The 19,512-nt window shown below is 42.3% G+C and overlaps 1 protein-coding gene across 3 annotated transcripts in view; it reads left to right on the plus strand.

Annotated features, from left to right (window-relative positions):
- The window catches only part of nfkbil1 (nuclear factor of kappa light polypeptide gene enhancer in B-cells inhibitor-like 1), a 41,596-nt gene that overhangs the window by 9,799 nt on the left and 12,285 nt on the right, over positions 1-19,512 (plus strand). For 2 of the 3 annotated variants that reach the window (XM_072259239.1, XM_072259238.1), the window contains 2 exons: positions 8,582-8,694; positions 18,043-18,202. In XM_072259239.1, the coding sequence (XP_072115340.1) occupies positions 8,582-8,694; positions 18,043-18,202 (273 nt within the window). The remainder of the gene's footprint in view (positions 1-8,581; positions 8,695-18,042; positions 18,203-19,512) is intronic. The other variant, XM_072259240.1, reaches the window with a different exon arrangement.

Consider the following 19,512-nt stretch of genomic DNA (forward strand, 5'->3'; position numbering starts at 1 on the left):
GCACCCTGGGCATTCTTTCTTCTCCTCACTCCTCTCAACCAGAAGATAGAAAGCCTCAAAGCCCATACCGTCAGGCTCTATCCCACTGCTATCTGACTCTCGTGGCCGTCTTGTACAGTAAGATGAACTCTCAGCCTCAATCTTCCTTGATATGATCTTGCACTGCATTTGAATAGTAATTACACTTTATTCTGCCTTGTTATTGTTTTACCTCATTCCAGCTCAATGCTCTGATCTGTATGAACGGTATCCAAGATGAGCTTTTCATTATCTTGGAAACTATGACAAATAGAAACCAAAATGAACACCAATTATTGTGTCTTGTACTGAGCTACAGTGAAAGGTTTGCATGCCATCCAGATAGGTCATTGCATCTGTAAGTACATCGAGTAGTGAACATGATAACAGGATCAGAACCAGGTTTAATATCACAGGCATATGTCCTGAAGGGGCTCAGTTTGCAACTTTCTGCAGCTTTTTCTGATCCTGTGCAGTGGCCCCTCCATACCAGATCGTGATGCAACCAGATAGAATGCTCTCCATGGTACATCTGTAGAAATTCGTAGTCTTTGGTGACATACCAGTTCTCCTAAAACTCCTAATGAAATATAGCCACTGTTGTGCCTTCTTTTTAATTGCATCAATCTGATGGCCCTAGGATAAGTACTCAGAGATGATGACACCCAGGAACTTGAAGCAGCTCACCCTTTCCACTTTTGATCTATCGATGAGGACTTACAGATGATGTCTTCCCTCGACTTCCCGAAGTTCACAATCAATTTCTTGGTCTTACGGTCGTTGAGTGCGAGGTTCTGCTGCAACAGCACGCAAACAGCTGATGGATCGTGCCATACGCCTCCTTGTCAGCATCTGAAATTCCATCAGCAATAGTTGTGTCGTTGGCAAATTTATGGGTAGCGTTTGAGCTGTGCCTAGTCACACAGTTGTGGATGTAGAGAAAGTAGAGCAGTGGGCCAGGCACATATCATTGAGGTGTGCCAGCATTGATTGTTAGTGAGGAAGAGATATTGTTTCTAGTCTGCATGACTATGTTATCTGGTGAGGAAATCATAGGTCCAGAGGTACAGAGGCCCAGGTTTTTGGTACTTGTTGATTAGAACTGAGGGTATGATTGTGTTGAACAGAGCTGTAGTCAGTAAGCAGCAGCCCGATGTGGGTATGATGTTATCCAAGTGATCCAAGGCCAATGGAGAGGCAGTGAGATTGTATCCACTGTAGACCTATTGTGGTGATAGGCAAGTTGCAGTGGGTCCATGCCTGCACTTTGGCAGTTGATTCTAGCCATGACCAACTTCTTGGTTGTAGATGTGAGTGCCACTGGGTGATATTCATTGAGACAGCTGACCCTGCTCTTCCTGGGCACTGGTATGATTGTCCCCCTTTGGAAACATATGGGAACCTCTGACTACGGCAGTCATCAGTTGGTTAGCACAGGTTTTCAGAGCCCTGCCAGATACACCATCAGGGCCTGCCACCTTTTGAAGGTTCACCTTCTCAAAAAACGTTTGAAATTTGGCCTTCGGGACAGTGATCACAGGGTCACCAGATGCTGCAGGAATTCACACAGGTGTAGTTTTATTCTCCCTTTCAAAGTGTGCAATAAAGGCATTGAGCTCTCTAGGAGTGAGCCATCACAGCCATTTATGATGAATGCAGAGTAAGATGATACAGTTACTGAGAACAGGCAGTTCAGGTGGATAAAGTTCAAGGGCCACAGTGAGGTAGATTAAAAGATCAAGATAAGATTATTGCCATTTTAACCACTGTCAGGAGGAATTGAACACCAATTGAAGCTCCCTCTACAATGTCCCATCACATATTCCCAAGCAGGGATTGCAGAGGTTAAATTCAGAGTGCATCTCCCTCTGTGTTGTCCCTTCAAGCTCTTCCAGTGTAAAGAGAACATCACAGCTCAAAAGACGTTTATTATCAAAATATGTACACCTTGAGATTCATCTTCTTGCAGGCAACCACAAAACAAAGAAATGCAATAGAACCCACTTTTTAAAAAAAACACATGGCAAAGACTGTTAAACACCCAACATATAAATAAAAGGAACAAATCATGCAAACAAACAAATACAGAACATGAACTACAGAGTCTCTGATCGTGAGTCCACATGCACAAAGCTGGTTCAGGACTGCAGCCTGATGTCTACAGGCCACAGCCATGGAGCCAGTTCAGTGCTGCGATGAGTGCTGTTGGTTGGAGGCCATGGTAACGTGAGTTAGGTACAGGGTAAATCTCCCTTTCCCCTACTCCTTTACATTGTTTGGGACAGAATCAGGTTTATTATCATGGCAGTAGAGTGCAATACATAATATATATTGATGTAGTTTATAATATATTTTAAATTTAAATAAGAAGTGCAAAAAGAGAGCAGAATAGTGAGGTAACTTCATTGGTTCATTGAAGTCTGATGGTGCAGGGACAATATTGGTTAAGTACAAAGTATTGGAATTGGTTCCTTATTGTCATACTGTATGCAGAGATACAGTGGAAAAACTTCATCAATGTACCATCCATCCAGGCAGATTGTGCCAAACATAAGTAGATCAAGGTAGTAAAGGGAAAACAGAATGTTAAATATGGTGTAGCAGCTACAGAGTAAGTGCATTGTAAGTAAACAAATAAAATGTGAGGGCAATAATGAGGTAAAATTGGGAGATCAAGAATTCATCTCTACGAAAGCTCCCCCTATGCTCTGCTACCACACTCCCATAACATTGCTATCCTCTATGTTAGTAATGGGGACTAAAGAGGAAACTGAATATTTCTTCATGTCCATTTTTAGAGCTCATTCAAGGTAAAATTGTCCCTTAAGTAAGTATTGCTGGGCAAAGAGATCTTGGGGTCCAAATTCATAGCTCTAGGAAAATGGCTACACGGTGGTTAAGAAGGCTTATGGAATGCTTGATTTTATTAGTCAAGGCATTGAGTTCAAAAGTCAACAGGCTATGTTGAAACTTTATAAAACTGTGGTTCGGCCACATTTGGAGTATTGCATACACCTCTATAGAAAAGATAAGGCTTTAGAAAGTGTGCAGAAGAGGTTTACCAGGATGCTGCCTGAATGAGAGGGTATGTGCTATAACAAGAGATTGGACAAACTTGGGTTGTTTTCTTTGGAGTGGTGGGGGCTGAGGGGAGATCTGATGGAGGTTTACAAGAGTATGAGAGGCGTAGATAAAGTAGACAGCACCTTTTTCCCAAGGTAGAAATGTCTAATACCAGAGGGCATACATTGGAGGTGAGAGGAGAGGGGGTAGATTGAAAGAAGGTTTCAATGTGAGGGTTAAGTATTTTACTCAGAGTAGTGATGGATGCCTGGAATGCATTGCCTGCTATGGTGGTAGAGGCAAATACATTTGAGGCTTTCAAGAGGCGTTTTAGATTGGCAATGAATGTGAGGAAGGAAGTAGATATTGTGTAAGTAGGAGAGATTAGTTTTGTGAGGAAGGGTTGATTTACCTTTTTAGCTGGTTTGGCACAACATTGTGGGCGAAAGGGCCTGTTCCTGTGCTGTGCTGTACTGTTCTATGTTTAATCTGGAAGGAGAGACCAGATTATGGACTGACCAAGCTGAGCACTGTGTTTGTAGAGATCAACTTTGTGGGGAAGAGAGGGATAAGAGACACCAACACCATGTAATTTGCACCAGATTGATTCCTGAGGATACCAGACTGAAAGTAGTCAAAACAATAGAGCCTTATTTGTAGAGTAATTCTTTCTTTACACTCTCCCATTGAACACTCCCAGGGCAGTGATGAATGGATTAGACACAGAGCAAAACTCTCTCCATGCAGTTATGTGAAACAGGCTAGCCATATTATAGCTGTGTCAGGATTTGAGTTTCACTCTAACAGTAGAGTTTAACCTAACAAAAGCAATCAAAATGCAGAAAAGTTACAGATACTGGAAATCACAAGATTCTTCTTGATGACAATGTCCCAGATCTCAGACCAGCCACAAACCAAACCTTTCCACAGATGAGGTTTGAGGTAAAAGTTTTTAGTTTACTTGCTCCAATGCATTGCAAATGGCCGTGGCAATATCCTGTCTTTAACATACTGGACATTAGCATTGTCCAGAAACTCGTATCAACTAAAGCTATCACTTTGACCGCAAGATCAGGTCAAGGGGTAGCCAGCTTGCCTCCTGACACTACAAAGTCTTTTACTCCCAATTACCTAGGTCAAATCAGGAGGGCAATGGAATAGAATGAGGATCAAGTTGAATATCACTGGTATGTTGTGAAATTTGTTGTTTTGTGGCAGCAGTGCAGTGCAATACATAATTTAAAAAAAAAACTAAATTACAATATCCAGGTGACCAGAGTGGAGATACGTTGCTACCAAAGGAGGTGTAATTCCTCCATTAGCCTGCAGGTCACCCTTGGGCAAGGTGTAGCACCTGCTTAGCCTCCCAATTATGGTCATGTGATGCCATGGGAGCAGAGGGTGGATGGTTGTATGAGCAACTGCTGCACAAATCCTGGTTATGCGACCACTGACGCCAGGCGGACAGTCTGAAGAGTATTGATAATGGCTGGGGTCACCTGATTTGTGAAAACACTGCCCAGAAGAAGGCAATGGCAAAGCATTTCTGTAGAAAAAATTGTGCATAACAATCACGCTCATGGAAGGACCACAATTGCCTACGACACAGCACATAACAAACTAGCAAACTATATACAGTGGTGCTAGAAAGTTTGTGAACTTTGTGGAAGTTTCTCTATTTCTGCATAAATGTGACTTTAAATGTGATAGGAGCTTTACGTAAGTCCTAAAGCTAGATAAAGAGTACACAATTAAATAAATAACACAAAAGACATTATGCTTGTTCATTTATTTATTGCGAAAAATTATCCAATATTACATGTATTTCTTGTGGGGGGGTGGGGTATGTGAACGTCTGAGGTAATGCCTTCTGTAAAAGCTATTTGGAGTCTGGTGTTGCAATCAATGAGATGAGATTGGAGCTATGGGTTGTAAAGGTGTCCTGCCCTATTAAAAGAAGTCAAGTTACCGACAAAGCTTGCTCTTCCCAAGAAAGATCTGTTCATGTGCACCATGCCTTGATCAAAACAACTTTCAGAGGACCATAGAAGAGGAATTGTAGAGATGCATGAAACTGGAAAAGGCTACAAAAGCATTTCTAAAGACCTGAGTGTTCATCAGTCCATAGTAAGGGAATTGTCTCCAAATGGAGGAAATTCAGTATTGTTGCTACTCCCCCTAGGGTGTGGGCATCCTGCAAAGACCACACCAAAAGCATGATGTGCAATGTTGAAGGAGGTGAAAAAGAATGAAGGGTAACAGCAAAGGACCTGCAGAAAGCTCTAGAACTTGCTAGAGTCTTTGTTCTTCTGTCCTTTATTAGAAAAACACTGAACAAGAATGGTGATCATGCAAAGACACCACGGAGGACGCACTGCTCTCTAAAAAGAGCATTGCTGCACGTCTCAAGTTTGCAAGAAGACCACCTAGATGTTCTGCAACACCTTTGGGTCATTGTTCTGTGGACAGATGAGAGAAAAGTTGAACTTTCTGGCAGAAATGCACATTGCTATGTTTGGTGGAAAAAGGGCACTGCACACCAACACCAAAACCTGGTGGAAGGAGCTTCATGGTTTGAGGCTGCTTTGCTGTCCCAGGTCCTGGACAGCTTGCAGTCGTTGAGGGAACAATAAATTCAAAATAATGCGGATGCGATGGTGTCTTTCAACAGACTCTTAGGTAGGTGCATGGAGCTTAGAAAAATAGAGGGTATGTGGTAGGGAAATTCTAGGCAGTTTCTGTAGTAGGTTACGTGGTCGGCACAACATTGTGGACTGAAGGGCCTGTAATGTGCTGTAGATTTCCATGTTCTATGTTAAACTTGTGTTAAGACCATTTTACAGGAGAATGTCAGGATAGTAGTTCATCACCTGAAGATTAATAGTTGGATAATGCAACAAGACAATGATCTGAAAGACAAGAGTAGATCAACAACAGAATGGTTTAAAAAGAAGAAAGTTTGTGTTTTGGAATGGCCATGTCAAAGTCCTGGCCTTAATCCTATAGAAATGTTGTTGAAGGTCCTGAAGCAAACGGTTCATGCAAGGAAGCCCACCAACATCCCAGAGTTGAAGCAGTTTTGTAGAGAGGAATGGCCTAAAGTTCCTCCAAGCCAATGTGCGGGACTGATCAATGGTTACTGGAAATGTTTGGCTGAAGTTATGGCTGGACAAGGGTCACATCAGTAACTGAAAGCAAAGGTTCACATACTTTTTCCAACAAATACATGTAATAATGGATCAGTTTTTTCAATCAATAAATTAGCAAGTATAATATTTCTTGTTTTATTTAATTGGGTTCTCTTTTTAGGACTTGCGTGAAGATCTGATCACATTTTAGATCATGCTTATGCAAAAATAAAAAAATTCTACAGAGTTCTCAAACTTTCTGTCACCACTGTACAGAGGTAGTGATGTACATATATTCATTGTCCATTAAGAAATCTGATGGCAGAGGGCAACTGTGACAATCTGGCATTCCTGGGGCTTTGGTAATGTGGAACCGACAGATTTCCCCAATTATTCAATGTTGCTCCTATTAAATCTCCAACATACTTTAAATGAGCTTTTAAAAAAGTTACACCTATTGAACTCTGTAAGCTTTAGGGATACATGGCCTTAATTCGGGGCACAGAAATGTGCTCAACTCGCCCATGCCAACCATGATGTCTGTCTACATTAATCCCACTTGCTTGTATTAGGCCCACATCTCTCTACTCTTTCCTATCCAAATATGTATCCACATATCCTAACTATTGCTCTTGCACCATAGGGTCTAGACCATAATCATAGGAGCAGAATTAGGCTATTTGGCCCATCAAGTCTGCTTCACCATTCAATCATGGCTGATCCTTTTTTTCCTCTCCTCAGCCCCACTCCCCGGCCTTCTCCCCATAACCTTTGATGCCATGTTCTATCAAGAACCTATCATGCTCTATCTTAAATACACTCATCAACCTGGCCTCCACAGCTGCCTGTGGTAATAAATTCCACAAATTCACCACCCTCTCGCTAAAAAAATTTTCCGCAACTGTTTTAAATGGACGTCCTTCTATCCTAAAGCTATGCCCTCTTGTTATGGACTCCCCCACCATAGGAAAATATCTTTCCACATGTACTCTGTCTAGGCCTTTCAACATTAGAAAGGTTTCAATGAGATCCTTGCTCATACTAAATTCCAGCGGTACAGACCACAGCTATTAAACGTTCCTCATGTGATAGTCCTTTCATGCTTGGAATCATCGTTGTGAATATCTTCTGAACCCTCTCCAATGCCAGCACATCTTTTAGATGAGGAGCCCAAAACTGTTTACAATACTCAAGGTGAGGCCTCAGCAGTGCCTTATAAAGCCTCAGCATCACATCACTGCTCTTGTATTCTGGACCTCTTGAAATGAATGCTAACATTGTATTTGCCTTCCTCAGCACTGACTCTATCTGCAAATTAACCTTTTAGGGTGTTCTGCACAAGAATTCTCAAGTGCCTTTGCATCTGAGATTTTTGGATTTTCTCCCCATCTCGAAAATAGTCTGCACATTTATTTCTACTACCAAAGTGCATGACCATGCATTTTACAACATTGTATTTCATTTGCCACTCTCTTGCCCATTCTCCTAATCTGTCTAAGACCTTCTGAAGCCTACCTGTTTCCTCAACACTAAGTGCCCCTCCACAAATCTTTGTATCATCTGCAAACTTGACAGCAAAGATAATTCCATCGTCTAAGTCATTGATATACAGCATAAAAAGAAGCAATCCAAAAACCGATCCATGTGGAACACCACTCGTCACTGGTAGCCAACCAGAAAAGGATCATTTGTTTCCCGGTCGCTGCCTCTTACCAATCAGCCAATGTTCTAACCTTGCCAGTAACTTTCTTGTAATACCATGGGCTCTTAGGTAAGCAGTCTCATGTGTGGCACCTTGTCAAAGGCTTTCTGAAAGTCCAAATATACAATATCCACTGCACTCCCTTTATCTATCCTGCATGTAATCTCCTCAAAGAATTCCAACAGGTTCATTAGGCAAGATTTTCCCTTAAGGAAACAATGCTGACTTTTCCTATCTTGTCCTCAAGTACTCCATAACCTCATCCTTAACAATTGACAACAACATCTTCCCAACCACTGAGGTCAGGCTAACTGATCTATAATTTCCTTTCTGCTGCCCTCTTCCTTTCTTAAAGAGTGGAGTGACATTTGCAATTTTCCAATCCTCTGGCACCATGCCAGAATCCAGTGATTTTTGAAAGATCATTGCTAATGCTTCCACAATCTCTAGTGCTACCTCTTTCAATATCCTAGGGTGCAGTTCATCTGGTTCGCATGACTTATGTACCCAAAGGTTTTTCAGCTTTTTGAGCACCACCTCCCTTGTAATAGCAACTGCACTCACTTCTCTTCCCTCACACCCTTAAACATCTGGCAATGATCGGAAGCAGTGTCAGTAAAAGAGGAAAGAGTATTACTGCCTGGTGTAACGTGGTCTTGTTCTTTCTCAGTCTACGAGGATCTCGTGGAGCCTTTGAGGAAGTGTTGCCCAGCTGCCATGGATGTGTTGAATGAGGATGGGCTCACTCCAAGGGAAATACTCAAATTAATGATGACGTATCAGGTAACTACTGTTTCTGAAGATCTGGGCTACCCTACACTTGCTAACCAGAATTTGGAAGCTTAGGACATGGGAGTTCTCTCAGAGGGATTCAGCATGAAAACAGACATCATCAATGCCAACCATCAAGTAATTGTCTTTACACTGATCCTATTTTCCCCACATCCCCATCAATTACCCCCACCCCCCCGGCAGATCTAATCACTCACCTTCACAGCAAGGGTAATTTACCCACCAATCCGCACATTTTGTGAGATGAAGCTGGAACACCCTGAGGAATGCCAGATGGTATAAGGGACAACATGCAAACTCCATTCAGACAGCACTGGATATGAGAATTAAACCTGGGTTTCTGGAGCTAAGAGGCAGCGGGTCCAATAAAGTACCACTATGAAGCTCAGTTCTTTTGATGGTGACAGGAGAGACTGCAGTTTCTGAAATCTGAGCAGCACCCAGAATGCGGCAGGAGGGTCTCGGCACCTCAGCAGTCAACATTTCAAGATCAAGACCCAACATGTCGACTATCCATTTCCCTCTTTAGGTTCTGCCTGACTTGCTGAGTTTTGTGTGTTTCTTTCATTCTGTCTGTGCCCTTTATCCCACAGTTCCCTTAGTTTCAAAGTTAACAAGGGGAATTTCACAAGGGGATTAAAATCATTTTCAAATCATTTCTTTGGTATTTTACACAGGAAAGTTTGTTTAGATTATTATCTAAATGGAGTCAAGTTAGGAGAAGGGGAAGTATGACGAGATCTAGGTGTTCTTGTACAGCGTTTGTACATCAGTCACTGAAAGCAAGCATGCAAGTACAGCAGGCAGTGAAGAAAGCTAATGGCATGCTGGCCTTCATAACAAGGGGAATTGAGTATAAGAGCAAAGAGGTCCTTCTGCAGCTGTCCAGGGCCCTGGTGAGACCACACCTGGAGTACTGTCTGCAGTTTTGGTCTCCAAATTTGAGGAAGGACATTCTTGCTATTGAGGGAGTGCAGCGTAGGTTCACAAGGTTAATTCCCGGGATGGCAGGACTGTCATGTGTCAAAAGATTGGAGCGACTGGGCTTGTATACTCTGGAACTTAGAAGGCTGTGAGGGGATCTTACTGAAACATATAGGATTATTAAGGGATTGGACACGCTGGAGGCAGGAAGCGTGTTCCCGCTGATGGGTGAGTCCAGAACCAGAGGCCACAGTTTAAGAATAAGGGGTAGGCCATTTAGAACGGAGTTGAGGAAAAACTTTTTCACCCAGAGAGTGGTGGATGTATGGAATGCTCTGCCCCAGAAGGCTGTGGAGGCCAAGTCTCTGGATGCTTTCAAGAAAGAAATGGATAGAGCTCTTAAAGATAGCGGAATCAAAGGCTATGGGGATAAGGCAGGAACTGGATACTGATTGTGGATGATCAGCCATGACCACAGTGAATGGCGGTACTGGCTCGAAGGGCCAAAGGGCCTACTCCTGCACCTATTGTCTGTTGTCTATTGATTTATTCAACAATAAAACACAGACCAGATACAATGAAACAGTTCTGAAGTCGAAGTTCAGTTTATTGTTAGATGCGCAAGCACGTATATGCATAGGTGCAATGAGCAACCTTGTAGCAGCATCAGGCACATAGTAACATATAAGCAGAATTCACAAGAAAAAGCATTGTTCAGTTACATTACTGTGCAAAAGTCTAAGGCATACAAGACCTGAACCAGAGGGGGACCAATATTCTTGCCGGCAAGTGTGTTGGATCTGTTGGGGAGGGTTTAACAATTTGATGGGGGGTAGGTGGGAACCAGAATGAAGGGATGGATGGTGAAATAGCGAAAATGGGATGCTGTCAGAAAGGACAGGCAGATGTTAGGACGAAATTGCAGCCAGAAAGGTGAGTATCAGTGGATTAGGGATGCAAAATCAAACAGAGTAGCAAATACAGCACTCAAAATGTTATATCTCTATGCACAGAGTATAAGGAATGTAAATGATCTTGTTGCACTACTACAGATTGTCAGGTATGATGTGACCATCACTGAATCGTGGATGAAGGATGGTTGTAGTTGGGAGCTGAATGTCCAAGGTTACACATTGTATCGAAGGGATAAGAAGGTAGGAAGAGGGGGTGGCGTGGCACTGCTGGTAAAGAATGGTATCAAATCAGTGGAAAAGTGTGACATAGGATCGGTGGTGAATCCTTGTGGGTTGAGTTAAGGAACTGCAAGGGTAAAAGGACCCTGATGACAGTTATTTACAGGCTTCCCAACATTAGTTGGAATGTGGACCACAGATTACAACAGGAAAAAGAAAAGGCATGTCAAAAGGACAATGTTATGATAGTCTTGGGAGATTTTAACACGCAGGTTGATTGGGAAAATCAGGTTGGTAATGGATCCCAAAAGAGTGAATTTGTTCAATGCCTACAGGATGGCTTTTTAGAGCAGTTTGTCGTTGAGCCTACTAGGGGATCAGCTATACTGAATTGGGTGTTATGTAATGAATTGGAGGTGATTAGGGAGCTTAAGGTAAAAGAGCCCTTAGGAGGCAGTGATTACAATATGATTGAGTTCAACTTGAAATTTGATAGGGAGAAAGTAGTATTTCAGTGGTGTAAAGGAATTTACCGTGGTATGAGAGAGGAGTTGGCCGAAGTAAATTGGAAGGAGCTGCTGGCAGGGATGACAGCACAGCAGCAATGGCATGAGTTTCTGGGAAAAATAAGGAAAGTGCAGGACAGATGTATTCAAAAAAACAAAGAAATACTCAAATGGCAAAATAAAACAACCATGGTTGACAACAGAAGTCAAAGCTACTGTAAAAACAAAAGAGAGGGCATACAACAAAGAAAAAATTAGTGGGAAGGTAGAGGATTGGAATGCTTTTAAAAACCAACAGTGAGCAACAAAAAATTAATAAAAGGGAAAAGATGAAATATGAAAGTAAGATAGCAAACAATGTCAAAGTGGATAGTAAAAGCTTTTTCAAGTATGTATGTATAAATAAATAAATAAATAGAGAGAGAGAGAGATGAGAGTGGATATAGGACTGCTAGAAAATGAGGCCGGAGAAATAGTAATGAGGACAGCGAGATGCTAGATGAAGTAAGTAAGTATTTTGTATCAAGTCTTCAGTGTGGAAGACACTAGCAGTGTGCCAGGTGTTGTATGATGGAAGAGAAGGGAGTGTAGTTACTATTATAAGAGAGGAAGTGCTTAAAAAGCTGAAAGACCTAAGGGTACATAAGTCACTGGACCAGATGATCTTCACCCTAGGGTTATGAAAGAGGTGGCACGAGAGATTGTGGAAGCATTAGCAATGATCTTTTCAAAAATCAATGTACTCTGACATGGTGCCAAGGGACTGGAAAACTGCAAATGTCACTCCACTCTTTAAGAAAGGAGAAAGGCAGCAGAAAGGAAATCATAGACCAGTTAGCTTAACCTCAGTGGTTGGGAAGATGTTGGAGTCAGTTGTTAAGAGTGAGGTTATGGAGTACTTGTTGACACAGGACAAGATAAGACAAAGTTAGCATGGCTTCTTTAAGGGAAAATTTTACCTGACGAACCTGTTGGAATTTTTTGAGGAGATTTTATGTAGGATAGATCAAGGGGATGCAGTGGATGTTGTATATTTGGATTTTCAGAAGGCATCTGACAAGGTATCACACATGAGGCTGCTTCCCAAGTTAAGAGCCCATGGTAGCACAGGGAAGTTACTAACATGTTTAGAGCATTTGCTGATTAGTAGGAAGCAGCGAGTGGGAATAAAATGATACTTGTCTGGTTGGCTGATAGTGGTGTTCCACAGGGATTGGTATTGGGACTGATTTTTATGCTGTATATCAATGATTTAGTTGATGGAATCATCTTTGTTGCCAAGTTTGCAGATGATACAAAGATTTGTGGATAAGCATTTAGTGTTGAGGAAACAGGTAGGCTGCAGAAGGACTAGACAGATTAGGAGAATGAGCAGGAAAGTGGCAAATGAAATACCATGTTGGAAAATGCATGGTCATGCACTTTGGTAGTAGAAATAAATGTACAGACTATTTTCTAAACAGGAAGAAAACCCAAAAATCTCAGAATCAAAGGAACTTGAGAGTCCTTTAGCAGTCACGGCTGCAAAAAAAGTGGACGTCATGGAGGGATTCTCTACTGAGTCTCTGTGGGTGGAAGTGAGGAACAGGAAGGGGTCAATAACGTTACTGGGTGTTTTTTATAGGCCGCTCAATAGTAACAGGGATATCGCGGAGCAGATAGGGAAACAGATCCTGGAAAGGTGTAATAATAACAGAGTTGTTGTGATGGGAGATTTTAATTTCCCAAATATTGATTGGCATCTCCCTAGAGCAAGGGGTTTAGATGGGATGGAGTTTGTCAGGTGTGTTCAGGAAGGTTTCTTGACACAATGAGTAGATAAGCCTAGAAGAGGAAAGACTGTACTTCATTTAGTGTTGGGAAATGAACCTGGACAGGTGTCAGATCTCTCAGTGGGAGAGCATTTTGGTGATAGTGATCATAATTCTATACCCTTTACAACAGCATTGGAGAGAGATAAGAACAGACAAGTTAGAAAAGTGTTTAATTGGAGTAAGGGGAATTATGAGGCTATCAGACTGGAAATTGGAAGCTGAAATTGGGAACAGATGTTCTCAGGGAAAAGTACGGAAGAAATGTGGCAAATGTTCAGGGGATATTTTTGTTGAGTTCTTCATAGGTACATTCCAATGAGACGGGGAAGTTATGGTAGGGTACAGGAACCGTGGTGTACAAAGGCTGTAATAAATCTAGTCAAGAAGAAAAGAAAAACTTACAAAAGATTCAGAGAGCTAGGTAATGTTAGAGATCTAGAAGATTATATGGCTAACAGGAAGGAGCTTAAGAAGGAAATTAGCAGAGCCAGAAGGGGCCATGAGAAGGCCTTGGCGGACAGGATTAAGGAAAACCGCAAGGCATTCTACAAGTATGTGAAGAGTGAGAGGATAAGAGGTGAAAGAATAGGACCAATCAAGTGTGACAGTGGGAAAGTGTGTATAGAACCAAAGGAAATAGCAGAGGTACTTAACAAATACTTTACTTCAGTATTCACTATGGAAAAGGATCTTGGTGATTATAGTAATGGCTTGCAGCGGACTGAAAAGCTTGAGCATGTAGATATTAAGAAAGTGGATGTGATGGAGCTTTTGGAAAGCATCAAGTTGGATAAGTTGCTGGGACCGGATGAGATATACCCCAGGCTACTGTAGGAGGCGAGGGAGGAGATTACTGAGCCTCAGGCAGTAATCTTTGAATTATCAATGGGTTCGGGAGAGTTTCCAGAGGATTGAAGGGTTGCAGATGTTTTCCCTTATTCAAGAAAGGGAGTAGAGATAGCCCAGGAAATTATAGACCAGTGAGTCTTACTTCAGTGGTTGGTAAGTTGATGGAGAAGATCCTGAGAGGTATAATATGATTAGGAATAGTCAGCATGGCTTTGTCAAGGACAGGTCGTGCCTTATGAGCCTGATTGAATTTTTTGAGGATGTGACTAAACACATTGATGAAGGAAGAGCAGTAGATGTAGTGTATATAGATTTCAGTAAGACATTTGATAAGGTACCCCATGCAAGGCTTATTGAGAAAGTAAAGAGGCATGTGATCCAAGGGGACATTGCTTTATTGATCCAGAACTGGCTTTCCCACAGAAGGCAAAGAGTGGTGTAGACGGGTCATATTCTGTATGGAGGTCAATGACCAGTGGTGTGCCTCAGGGATCTGTTCTGGACCCTTGCTCTTCATGATTTTTATAAATGACCTGGATGAGGAAGTGGAGGGATGGGTTAGTAAGTTTGCTGATGACACAAAGGTTGGAGGTGTTGTGGCTAGTGTGGAGGGCTGTCAGAGTTTCCAGTGGGACATTGATAGGTTGCAAAGCTGGGCTGAGAAGTGGCAGATGGAGTTCAACCCAGGTAAGTGTGAAGTGGTTCATTTTGGTAGGTCAAATATGATGGCAGAATATAGTATTAATGGTAAGACTCTTGGCAGTGTGGAGGATCAGAGGGATCTTGGGGTCTGAGTCCATAGGATGCTCTAAGCAGCTGTGCAGGTTGACTCTGTGGTTAAGAAGGCATACAGTGCAGTGGCCTTCATCAATCGTGGGATTGAGTCTAAGAGTCGAGAGGTAATGTTGCAGCTATATTGGACTCTGGTCAGACCCCACTTGGAGTACTGTGATCAGTTCTGGTCGCCATAGAAAGGATGCAGAGGAGATTTACAAGGATGTCGCCTGGATTGGGGAGCATGCCTTATGAAAACAGGTTGAGTGAACCCGGCCTTTTCTCCTTGGAGCGATGGAAGGCGAGACGTGACCAGATAGAGGTGTATAAGATGATGAGAGGCATTGATCGTGTGGATAGTGAGAGGCTTTTTCCAGCGCTGAAATGGTTACCACAAGAGGACACAGGTTTAAGGTGCTGGGGAGTAGGTACAGAGATGTCAGGGGTAAGTTTTTTACTCAGAGAGTGGTGAGTGCGTGGAATGGGCTGCCGGCAAAGGTGGTGGAGGCAGATACGATAGGGTCTTTTAAGAGACTTTTGGATAGGTACATGGAGCTTAGAAAAATAGAGGGCTGTACATAAGCCTAGTAATTTCTAAGGTGGGGACATGATGACACAACTTTGTGGGCCGAAGGGCCTATATTGTGCTGCAGGTTTTCTATGTTTCTGTGTTTTATGCAAAATATCGTAAAGGTTCACTTGCAGGTAGAGTTGTTGGTGAGGAAGGCAAATGCAATGTTAGCATTCATTTCAAGAGGTCCAGAATGCAAGAGCAGGAAGGTGATGCTGAGGCTTTATAAGGCACTGGCAAGGCCTCACCTTGAGCATTGTGAACAGTTTTGAGCTCCTCATCAAAGAACTGATGTGCTAGCATTGAAGAGGATCCAAAGGCGGTTCACATGGATGATTCCCAGAATGAAAGGGTTATCATACAAGGAATATTTGAAGGCTCTGGATCTATACTCGCTGGAATTTAGAAGGTTGAGTGAGTATCTCATTAATACCTTTTGAATGTTGCCTAGACAGGGTAGATGTGGAAAGGAATTTTCCATGGTGGGAGAGTCCAGGACAACAGGGCATAAATTAAGGATAGAGGGGTATCCATTTAAGACAGAGTTGCAGAGAAATTTCTTTAGCCAGAGTGTGGTGAATTTGTTACCACAGGCAGCTGTGGCGGCCAAGTCGTTGGGTGTATTTAAGGCAGGGATTGGTATGTTCTTGATTGGACATAGCATCAAAGGTTATGAGGAGAATGAGGAATTGGGTTGAGGAGGGGGAGAAAGGATCAACCATGACTTCTGCACAGTTTTGTATTTGTAAATCTGGTGGGAATGGTGAGGGTAGAGTACTGTGGGAGGGGTGAGGGACAGCTGGTAGAGAAGGAGTGGCCGGGGCAGGGGGGATGGCACAGTGTAGATACACCCAGCCCTGAGATACCAGGCAAGGTCAATTGATTCCAAACAACTGGTGCATTGATCATTACAGAATGTCCCTCTGGTGCTTCCCACTGCCTCCCCTCTCTCTTCTCATTCTCCCTGTCCCCTTCCCACTCTCAGTCCACAAAGGAGATCCATATAAGAATTATTCGCATGTCATGAAATTTGTTGGGTTTTTTTTGTGGCAACGGTACAGTGCAATACATAAAATTGCTTCAGTAAAGGTCTTAGACTCCCAAGCTATATACAGTGGCATGCAAAAGTTTGGGCACCCCGGTCAAAATTTCTGTGAATAGCTAAGCGAGTAAAAGATGACCTGATTTCCAAAAGGCATAAAGTTAAAGATGACACGTTTCTTTAATATTTTAAGCAAGAAAACTTTTTTATTTCCATCTTTTACAGTTTCAAAATAACAAAAAAGGAGAAGGACCTGAAACAAAAGTTTGGGCACCCTGCATGGCAGTACTTAGTAATACCCCCTTTTGCAATTATCACAGCTTGTAAATGCTTTTTAACTTCATCAGTTAAAATCTAAACAAGCCTGATGCATTTTGGAAACAAGTCCTGTGGACTGATGAAGTTAAAATAGAACTTTTTGGCTGCAATGAGCAAAGGCATGTTTGAAGAAAAAAGGGTGCAGAATTTCATGAAAAGAACAACTCTCCAACTATTAAGTACGGGGGTGGATCGATCATGCTTTGGGCTTGTGTTGCAGCCAGTGGCACGGGGAATATTTCACTGGTAGAGGGAAGAATGAATTCAATTAAATACCAGCAAATTCCGGATGCAAACACCATACATTCTGTAAAAAAGCCAAAGGTGAAAAGAGGATGGCTTCTACAACAGGATAATGATCCTAAATACACCTCAAAATCCACAATGGACTACCTCGAGGCGCAAGCTGAAGGTTTTGACATGGTCCTCACAGTCACCATCTGTGGATAGACCTCAAAAGAGCAGTGCATGCAAGATGGCCCAAGAATCTCACAGAACTAGAAGCCTTTTGCAAGGAAGAATGGGCGAAAATCCCCCAAACAAGAATTGAAAGACTCTTAAGTGGCTACAAAAAGCATTTACAAGCTGTGATACTTGCCGAAGGGAGTGTTACTAAGTACTGCCTTGCAGGGTGCCCAAACTTTTGCTTTGGGCCCTTTTCCTTTTTTTGTTATTTTGAAACTGTAAAAGATGGAAATAAAAAAGTAATGTTGCTTAAAACATTAAAGAAATATGTTATCTTTAACTTTATGCCTTTTGGAAATCAGGTCATCTTTTACTTAGCTATTCACAGTAACAGAAATTTTGACCAGGGGTGCCCAAACTTTTGCATGCCACTGTATATTTGCCTATGAGTTTTGCACAGTACTGTGTAAATTATAAAGTACAAAGTGGTCTGAGTATTGTCAGACTGTAGTGATTAGGTTTGTGTCCGGTGGTTCAACAACCGAATGGTTGAAGGGGTGTCGTTGTTCTTATGCCTTGTGGAGTGTGACCTCAGGCTTCCAATGGTAGCTGTGAGAAGATAAAGTGGTCTGGTTGGTGGGGATCTGTGATGATGGATGTTGCCTTCTGGAGACAGCGCCTGCTGTAGATTGTGGGGAGGGATGTGTCTGTGAAGAAAATGGTGACATTAGTAGAACTGTAAAGAAAGTAAATTACTGTTCCTTTGTGTCTTATCCAATATTTATTCTGTGTAAAACATCTAACAGCAGACCATACAATGAGACCAGGAGGAGCCCATTCTACAAAACTGGCAGTGGCACCTCTTAGTTTGCTCTGCAAAAGTAAGGCTGTTGCTTGTAGTTTTCCAATATGAATTAACAAATAATCAATGTTTGTTGAAGGAGCAAATCTTATTGCACCCAACAGTTCTACTTTCTAAACTTCTACTTTCCAAACCTCTCAGCAGGACCCTGGAACAAAAGTAGTTGAGGCAAGTGACAATCCAGTGCAAGCGGAAGAGCAGGCGTATGACCCACAGAAGAACATTGCTGACAGGGAGTGGTATTGCAAGCTGTTTGGTGAATGTGAGGATGAATTCTACCAGAACTGCGGTCGTTACGAAGGTGAGAGCAGATTGTTTGTGGTAATGACTATGGAACAATGGAGTATGTTAGATTGAGCCCATGGAGTGTGGTCTGGAGGAATGTACCATCAGTTTCCACCACCCGCCAAACAGAACATAGAACAGTGCAGCTGATAATGTCAACTTAAACTAATCCCTTCTATCTGCACATAGTCCATATTCCTCCATTCCCTGCAAATTCACGTGCCTATCTAAGAGCCTCTTGAATGCCATAAGACATTGGAGAAGAATTAGGCTATTTGGCCCATCAAGTCTGCTCAGCCATTACATCATGGCTGATTTATTTTTTCCTTTTCACCCCATTCTCCTGCCTTCTCTCCATAACCTTTGACACCCTTACTAATCAAAAACCTTGCAACCACTGCTTTAATTATACCCAGTAACTTGGCCTTCACACCCATCTGTGGCATTGAATTCCACCAATTCACCACCTTAAGACTAAAGAAATTCCCTCTCAACTTTGTTTGAAAAGGATGGCCTTCTATTCTGAGGCTGTGCCCTCTGGTCTTAGATTCTCCACTATTGGAAATTTGTTGTCTACATCCACTCTATCCAGGCCTTTTAATGATTTCATTGTATCTGCTTCCATCGCCACCCTTGGCAGCCTGTTCCAGGCAGCTAGCACACCTTAAAGCTGTGCAAATGTACAGTATTTGTAGCACAATATCAGACAATTAGGCTCGCCCAGTATATGCTAGTGATTTTATTTCATGCAAACCTCTTCCCACCCTATCACTGTCACCTTTTCTTCTTCCTGTGTTTAACTATCTGTCTGTGTTGCTCAGTTCACACACTCCTTGTTATATTCAGTTCCACCTTTCACTCTTGAACTTTTTGTGAACAACCTATGTCCCTATCTGCTGGTTATGTATTCTTCTGTAATTTACCATTTGCTCTACCCAACATAAACCCTTCTCTGCTCTAAGGAGAATGGTATCAGATCTCAGTAGGACCCTGGGTCAGCAGTAGAGGAGGGGAAGGAATACACTGGGTGCAACACACTTACAGTAACACACACACACAAAATACTGGAGGAACTAAGCAGGCTGGGCAGCGTCTATGGAAAAGAGTATACAGTTAATGCTTTGGGCCAAGACTCTTCATCAGGACTGGTGAAAGTCATAGTCGTCACATCATACTGCATAGAAACTGGCCATTTGTCCCACCATACCCACACTGGCCAGATTTAATATCTCTGGCGTATGTCGTGAAATTTGTTGTTTTGCAGCAGTAATACATAACAATAAAATCCATAAGTTACAATAACAAGAAAAAGAGGAAAATTAAATT

The sequence above is a fragment of the Mobula birostris genome, chromosome 5 (assembly GCF_030028105.1).
Source record: "Mobula birostris isolate sMobBir1 chromosome 5, sMobBir1.hap1, whole genome shotgun sequence".
NCBI classification, from domain to species: domain Eukaryota; kingdom Metazoa; phylum Chordata; class Chondrichthyes; order Myliobatiformes; family Myliobatidae; genus Mobula; species Mobula birostris.